Source organism: Egretta garzetta, unplaced genomic scaffold (genome assembly GCF_000687185.1).
Source record: "Egretta garzetta isolate BGI_Z169 unplaced genomic scaffold, ASM68718v1 scaffold138, whole genome shotgun sequence".
Classification (NCBI taxonomy): Eukaryota; Metazoa; Chordata; class Aves; order Pelecaniformes; family Ardeidae; genus Egretta; species Egretta garzetta.
The window spans coordinates 700623-709142 of NW_009260598.1; the positions used below are offsets into that span (position 1 = coordinate 700623).

The following is an 8520-nucleotide window of genomic DNA, read 5'->3' on the forward strand; positions in this document are numbered from 1 at the left end:
CTTGTTTTTTTAAGCAATACATAAAGTAGTATAGGAACATTAATTTTAAGCATGGTTTTTGAAAGCTATGGCTGCAAGAGATAAAATCATTTTCTTGTCAACAAATGCTATCCTAAGTTGATTCCACAGACTCTTGGACAGTCTTAAAAGCACTCCTACACAGGAAAGCTTCTAGAAATAGAAAATAGATTATTTGGTTGCCATTTATTACAACTTAAGAGTTTTAAAAGCCTTCCTTTTGTATTTTCCCCTATTTTTTTATAGTAGGACTGGATCCTACAGGCACATTAAAGATCCTTTTTTCTACTGAATACAGTTCTACAACAAGATAAACTAAATGGGTTTTTTTAAAGACTAAAAAGAAGTAAGATATGATTCAAGCAAAATAAATCAATATATTATCAGTAACTCAAATGTGGAAACAGACAACACCACAAAAAATGACTGGATCAGAACAGGAAAAAAACCAAACAGAAAAACCCCAGCCAACACAAATACAAGATATCATAACCAAAATTACAGTGCCATCCAGAATCCAGGCTTTGTACCACTGCCTCTCACACAGCATTTAACTGAATTACTGCAGCAGTCATGAAGTCCCCCCCATTAGTCCAGCCCTACTGGCACTGCCTGTTAGCTAGCATCAGATGCTTCAGTTTTCTTTCCATGACTTTTCCATGACTTACTTCCATGACTCTACCAGATGGAGCAAACAACAAAAGATAAGCCTTTATCACAATATTTTAAATAACTCAGTCTACAAACCTCACTTCGCATGGTACCATACTATTTTAGCATTTTTTAGTGCTAAATTAAATTTAGTGGTAAATTTGGACTTACATCTAAGGGGTGATAGCAAAAACCTGAAAACAACAGTGAAAGGTTACTAGAAGGAGTCTATAAATGTGGGAAACTTCTTTTTTGAAGGGCTGTAGTGGAAGCAGTTAGACAGTTATGTACTATCCCATGTAGGATTGAGATTTATGAAGAAAATATGCCGTTTATAAGCTAGTATTAGTTTAGAACACAACCAAAATTACACACTCTACAGAAATAAGTATCTCATTAAAAACTAGAAAAAATATTGTACCTTCACAAGATTCAAAATAATAATGGGAGAGCCAAATCTCTGAAGCATTTGGTCAAAATGAAGAGCAGCAACATGCGCAAAAGGATCTGCTTGGTCCACTGCAACAAATACATACATTCAGGATGATATTAAGCAAGCTGTAGATGCACTTAAATAATTTTCTCTTAAAAGTACTCTTCACAAAATACATACTAATTCTCTGCTAACAATTACATACTTCCCCCTCTTCTCATGCAAAAGCTGTTAAAAAATCTTCCCTTTTCCAAATTGGAAGCGACTTCTTAACCAAAACTTTCATGAGATGCTTACAAAAGAGCAATTATTCTGGCCCCATTAAACTTAGCCCAGACATTTTCCACCATTTTCAACAGGTTCAAAACTTTATCCACAATACTAATACTAATGTAGCTAACTTTGTAGACAAAATAAGCACAATGAAAGCCGACATCTTCAAACAGAAGTTTTTTGTATTCCATCTCTGAATGTGAAGTCTAAGGTGGAGATTTTTTCTATTTAATTTCATCAAATGCAGCTTTTTACAGGGTTGAATGCTTGTATACCATGATGTTTATTATAAAGAACATTGATTTACCTTAAATTACAAAGAACAAATGCATAGAGAATTTGCTGATTTTTAAAAATTTAGTTTTCACTTATTCTCTCAGTTGTTCCTTTAAGACACAGCACTAACCATAACTATCACAAAGACTGATTTGTACATACATGTTATGGGTGGCTTAGGCATCATAGTTGAAATATCTTGAGACCAGTACAGAGGGACAGATCCTCGAACCTGAACATAGGAAGAATAACTCCCCGCAGAAAATGACATAACTGAAGCATCATAAAGTATTTGTTCTGTTTCCACTTCATTAGCAACATCTCCCTAAAACCAACAGAAATATACATACAATGTAGACATCACACTTCAGAGCTGCATGCATTTTAGAGAACTGATCATTACAGAGTACAATTAAACTGTAAGACAGCAAATCATAGTAGTGAGAACATCACTGAAGGTTAAATTCCCATTTGTCCCTAAATGTATATTATCAGATTTTTATTTTTTCCCCTCTATTTGGGAAATAACATTATCTCTAAACGTAAAAAAACCCCACCAACCTCCCTGTTAAAGACTTACTATTTCAAGAACAGCTTTATTATCTCAATTAAAAAAATGTAATGATAGCTGTGACAATATTATCTAATAGCATAATTTACAGCCAAAACCCTAACAACCCTCTAAAACATTTCAGTTCTCCAGTCAGTCAAGCTCAAGCTTTCACATTCTTGGGAAGGGGCAGGGGGCAATCCCTAAAATCATATTTAATTTACCTCACAGTTTGCTCCTCGTTTCAGAAAACGTGTTCCAGCAAATTTGCTTGATCTTCTGGCTATCAGAGTGACATATATAGGGCGACCATATATTAACAGTTCTTGAAAGAGATGTTAAGGCTTACATGTCACATACAATTTTTCATTCACTTACTTCACGCAAGCATAAATAAATTCTAAAAAAGGTGTACAAAACACCTGATTTATTAAAATCTCCTTAACAAAGATGAGTAGCGCTTCCCAATTCCGTTTGCATCTGTCAGAGAGCCTTGCCCTTTTCAACAGTCATTTTGAGGAACTGTGAAAAGGGAATCTACGTTACAATACATCACCCACTTTTCACAACACGCAGAAGAGAAATATTTCTATTTTGTGAAGCGACAATGGAGAAGAAATAGGTGCAAGATTCACCTTGGGCTGCAAGTACTGCTTCTGTGAATACTGGGAGTAAAGCCTGGGAGCTTCTATTTTCAGATCAGGTATATTAGAAACCCTATAATTATTTGTCTAGAAAAGTAGATAAATCTGCAACTACTTAAGTAACAACTGAAAGCCAGAGGCAAAGCACTACAGATGCAGTTTAGGCTTTTTATTTTTTGTTAAAAACAAAAAAAGATAGAATATTATGTCTAGCGTGACACTGCTTCCTTAGCCTCTGCACAAGAAAGAGGGAAGACAACATTTGCTCTTCAAATACCCAGAGCAAAGACTATTGTTGCTCACAAAGCAGCTGCAGGCATAATGCTGGTGGTCAGATCCAGTTACCACTTTGATTAAGTAAGACCACAGATGAAATAGTGGTATATAAAACCAGATCTAGCTTTCTGTCTGGGGACAAAGCCAATGACCAGAAGCCTTACAATCATGAAAAAACAAAATTAAGTTTTGTGAAGACACCACTAACCTCACCTTCATAATCATATTTCCTTCCCCAGATATTCTGTTGACAGGCTTTTGAACTAACATGATACTGTTGATGATTAAAATACAGTATCTCTGTAACATACTAAATTCTCATCAGCTAAGATGTTGAGATAGCATTTCTTTTGACTGTGATATGCATTTGGGCTTTTTCTCCTCCCACTACAATGTACATAGACCAATTTACCCATTTTAAATAATACATAGTCAGGAAAAAAGATTTTCAGATGTTCTGGTGTTTACTTAACTCTCTTCACACAGCAGGCATGAAGTTCTATCATTAACAGAAACAGAGTAAATACAAGAATTTCTGCAAATCTCAGTTACTAAAAAATGTTTTAAATGAGATTAGTAAGAGAACATTTCTAAGCCAGCAATTCAGTTCTGTTTAGCTTTTCTCCCCTTCCTCAAATATCAGTGAAATAATACAGCTGAGCCTTAAAATCCTCTCAAATATTTTACTACTAAACTCCACCCTTACAAACAGTGCCTCACTGAGAATGCAGTCTACCTGTGTCAGGGCCCTGTTATAACAACATAACCATACTTCCTGTTTAGCCATAAAACCTAGAAAAGTAATGAAAACAAAAGCCAATCAATAATTCTAAAATTGAAAAGTATTTACATGACAGAGAAATAATTCAATGTATTTCACACGTTCAAACTTAAAAAAAAAAAATAAAAATTGATAAACCAACATTTGTTACAACACTAAAAGGATACTTGATTGCCCACAGAATCCATGAATAATATACAGCAGCCAGTCACGATGAACAGTATTTTTTACTGCCTCCAGAAGCTTGCCATTCCACACATACTTTTCGTAAGGCTTACTGCAAATCCCAAATACACCTAGAAAGTTGTTACAATGAAAATGCATTAGCAGTTAAGAAACAAGATTACCTGCATTGGACTGTTTTAAAAATCCAGGTCATTTGACCTTTACTTTGATTCTCCCTTGAGTGCAACTCAGTGTATCATTTACTTGCATCCTTGAAGTTTGCCAAACACAGATAACTTCAGGCACATGCAGGTCCAGCATTTATGGAGATCCCCAAATTTGCTATGGTTGCCAGTCACTGTAGTATTTGAGTGCCTTTATGCAGAAGTTTCTGATACTTCCAGTACAGAAAAGAGATCTCTGTATGGTAACGGCGGAGGATTTCATAATAAGGGAAATGAATCAAGTTGTGAATTCCAGTTAAGTCAAAAATGCTCTCATAGGAAAACTTTATAAGCTTTTCAATTCTGGGTCACCTCTGGAGTTACCTGTTCGGCTTTGGAAGATCATGCTTAGCCCCGGTCCCCTTTACAAAAAGCATGTCAATCCCCTTCTCACATAATTTAGCTTGATTTTCCTAATTTGCACTGACACTGAGAAATGCAGCTATTGTAGACCTGCAAATTAAAATTCAATTTCTGATGTATCTGGAACCCAAGTCCTTTTCTGTTTCAAAAATCAGGACCAAGATGACAACTGGCACTAATAGGTGGTGAAGGGAACTGAATGAGTCTGAATCCTAAAGAGAATGAACAGGACAAGAATTCTATTAGCTACATTTTTTGTGTAGTTTTTTCAAATGAAGTTTTTGGCAGGATGAGTTATATCATAGCAGTATGTATGATAATTATAGCAGCCAAATGTTCTGCTGGGGGAAAAAAAAGAGGAGTTCTCCTAACAGACTGAAGGTGAAAATGCAGCTGTTGAACAAACTGTTGATACCTAGTCGCCCAACTTACCACAAGCCCAGGGAAAACTCATGTAACCATTTTGGTGAAGGACTGTATACATTCAGCAGAACCTGGCCACAAGCATTTGGCCAGCAATTTGTCCTCTTTCTCATTTCTAGCAGCATTACTCTGGTGAGAATTTTTTCTTGAATGACAGGCAGCTATTTCTTACATATATTCTATCATATGAACAGATATGTTACTAATATCTATTGGAAATGGTGGTGTGTGCGCTATCAGCATGCTGCTGATGGGGTCAAGGTTATGGCATCTTAATCTCCCAATGTTTTTATAAAGACATAGACGAGATGATGCCACTGTATGGATTCCTGAAGGATCTTGCAGATAAGAGCCTTTGCAGAGGAGGAGTTATTGTTCTCTCCACTCTTTACGGTCATTTCTGCCATTGTAGTACTTGACAACCAATTCCTGATATCCTGATATATATGACCACGTTACTAATACCTTTTCAGGGGGGATTGCTTTTCTTTAAAAGGAAATGCATTAGTTGATTATCTTCCAATTTTTCCGTCAGATTTAGGACATACTGTACACAGCATTACTTTTAGGCTTTTAAATGAGAGTACGACAGATGTTTACAACTATTTAACATAGGAAGTTCCAGTATGAAAGATGATGAGTTACTTACCTAACATTCATTACCATTGAGTTGTACTCAGTGTAGGTCTATTCTAGGTGTTGTGATGGAAAGGTGTCAAAAACAAAAGGGTGGACAAACACTGTTCAAGTTTATCTTGCATAAATTTGGGTCAGGGGTTGTTTCAGGCATTTCTGTATTTTAACAATGTGCTTATCAGACCTTCAGAGTCCCTTTTGGAGGCACAGAAAGCAGGACCCATAAGTTCCTTCTTCAGAACCTCAGAAGATTCATTTTGGGTTAGAAGAGATGGAAGACAAGTCATGCAATTCATACCATCTCAGAGAACCAAAGTTACTTTAGGACAAGTGGGACTTTTGTCTCATATTTCTCCGTGTATTATATTTTCTGTGCAACAGAGGTTACACAGCAGGTGACTACGAATAAGGGTGGTAATGCAGAGGGGCTGTTGAGCCTCTTTAAAACCAATACAAGCACAGATCCAGATTCTACGTTGCATCTAAGCTGGCTTCCATATCAAGTTCATAGTGTTAAGCAAAATAGTAGCAGATTTTCTCTATGCTGTTATTTTGATTACGAGCACTGTATTTAAAAGGCATGGTGTTCTACTACTACTTAAGAAGGTTAGTTGTATCTCCACAGCTGTTTGAGACCACTTTTACAGCAATGTATTAATTATGAGTCAAAGGTAGCAGTGGTATTTCCGATATTTCATTATTAAACAAGGAGAAAAGTGGTGTCACATATACAATAACAAAAAGTAAAAAAACCCTAAAACGTAATTTTTTGACAAGCATTCAGACAATTAGTACAAGTCACAGGGCAATAAAACATAAGAAGCATCAACTTCAACAGAATGAAATCCATTATTAAGAATTTCAGGGGAAATTTTTTTTTGTTAAGTGCAAAGCAGAAAGGGAAAGAAAATAGTTTTCCTGTCTGGTTGGTCATCTTAGGAATATGAATATGTTATGAACATGTGAGATCCAAAGTGAAGGCTGTAGTTTTCAGCTGAAATCAATAATTTTTCTTAGTCTTCCTGATAGTGCTTACTACATCAAGTTGATACTAACTTCATACAATTCCTCTGTCGTGAATATTTTCTGACATGAAACAAAAAAGATTTATTAGTACTTAATCAGTTATTGCTTCCCACTCTCTTTGTAATTCATTCCTATTGGGAGTCTTACAAAACAGTTTGAATAATCGATTGCTGAAAAATGTCAGCATGCTCAATTATCTCCCTGAGTTGCAACGTAAATTCACAAAACAATGATTAATCACCTCTAGAAATTGCATTGTTCAAATGCAGATGTCTGTAATTGGCACTTTATGTAATCTTTTATCAATTCACAATTGTTATGAGACTACTGATCAATACAGAAGACCCGAATATTTCTCAAAAGTAAACTTAAGTGAAACATATTCTAAATGTACTCATGAGCAACATTATTAGACTATTAGGCATATTTTCTTACCACTTCCACCTTGTGTTGAAAGTCCTTCATCTTCAAATATATCAAAACTCTCTTGTCGGGTCTGAGTTGTTTCAGTTTTTAATGTCTCAAGTGGCATTCTCAGGACAGTAAGATTATACTGAAGGGAGTGAGACAGATCATAGCTGTAACTGATAGACAGTTAATATTTATTAATAACTGTAGATAAACAGGACTTTTGAGAGCCCTTACACTCCAGCTGTACTTACATTTAACACAGTACTATTTTACCCTTTAAAAAAAATAAAAAGGACCTTGAAACAAGATACACAGATTCAGATTCTGTAATGGCAAATGATACAAATTATTTCCATAAGAAGCTTTGCAAACATAGAAACTGTTTACAGTACAATAGCTGAAATTGTATTTATGTTCTTATTATAGCTGAAAACTGAACATGCCTTTTGAACAAAGCATATCAACAAACTTAATTCACTATGTCCCAAGAAGCAGTCCTGAAGATCAAAAATAGCTATTCTGCCAGAAATATCCACATACATAGACAACCTATTTTTTCTGAGATTTAAGTCCTATTCTGTAACGACTACCTGAACTCAAAACAGCCAAAAATTTGGTCCAGAAAAACTGCATCTGTCCTCAGATTTGTGATTGCAGCATAGATGCATCCTAAGACAGTGGCTGCTGAATAAGCAAAAGGGTTTTTTTATTAGTTCCGTAACAGTAACAAATTCTGCATCTCATATCTTTTATACTAACAACACTCTACACTAATTGCTACATTTTATAAGCCACTAGGATTCATTTCCCCAAGGAGAACCCAAATTTACATGTCACTTGAATCAGAAATACAAACAGATTTCCATTCTAACTTAAGACTGCATCAGTGTCTACTGGCCCTCCAGTAAGTTCTAGCTATTGACTAATGATCTAAAACAATTATTTAAACATTGGACATTTAGATTTATCACTGATGATAACACAGTCTAACCCATGTACCCACTGAATTTCCATAATAACGACCTGACATGTTTATCTGTTAGAAAACAAAGAAGTCTGTTACATGCTCAGTTTGCATATAACAGAACCTTTAAACAGTATCCCAGTAAAAGACTATTTCAGGCTATTCTTCCATTTTCTCTTTAGACCAAATGTTTTCTTCTACCTAACTTCTAATTCTGTTCAAGATTTATATAAAAAACACACAGAAAAATATGCTATGATTTCAGCCAGGAACAATTTAAATTAAGCTGATAAACGTGTTTATCAGAGTCTTGTAAGAACCTTCTCCTTTTCGCTCTACACACAACCACAGAAACAGCATACATTCATCATCTCCAAGCAGGAAAAAAAAAAAAAAAAAAAAAAAA

At 35.3% G+C, this 8520-nt stretch overlaps 1 protein-coding gene across 1 annotated transcript in view; it reads right to left on the minus strand.

The window, feature by feature from the left end:
* The window catches only part of FIG4 (FIG4 phosphoinositide 5-phosphatase), a 71260-nt gene that overhangs the window by 46407 nt on the left and 16333 nt on the right, over positions 1-8520 (minus strand). The window contains exons 7-11 of the mRNA XM_035900308.1: positions 7175-7323; positions 4070-4198; positions 2426-2526; positions 1814-1976; positions 1091-1188 (exon numbers count right to left, since the gene is read on the minus strand). Of these exons, the coding sequence (XP_035756201.1) occupies positions 1091-1188; positions 1814-1976; positions 2426-2526; positions 4070-4198; positions 7175-7323 (640 nt within the window). The remainder of the gene's footprint in view (positions 1-1090; positions 1189-1813; positions 1977-2425; positions 2527-4069; positions 4199-7174; positions 7324-8520) is intronic.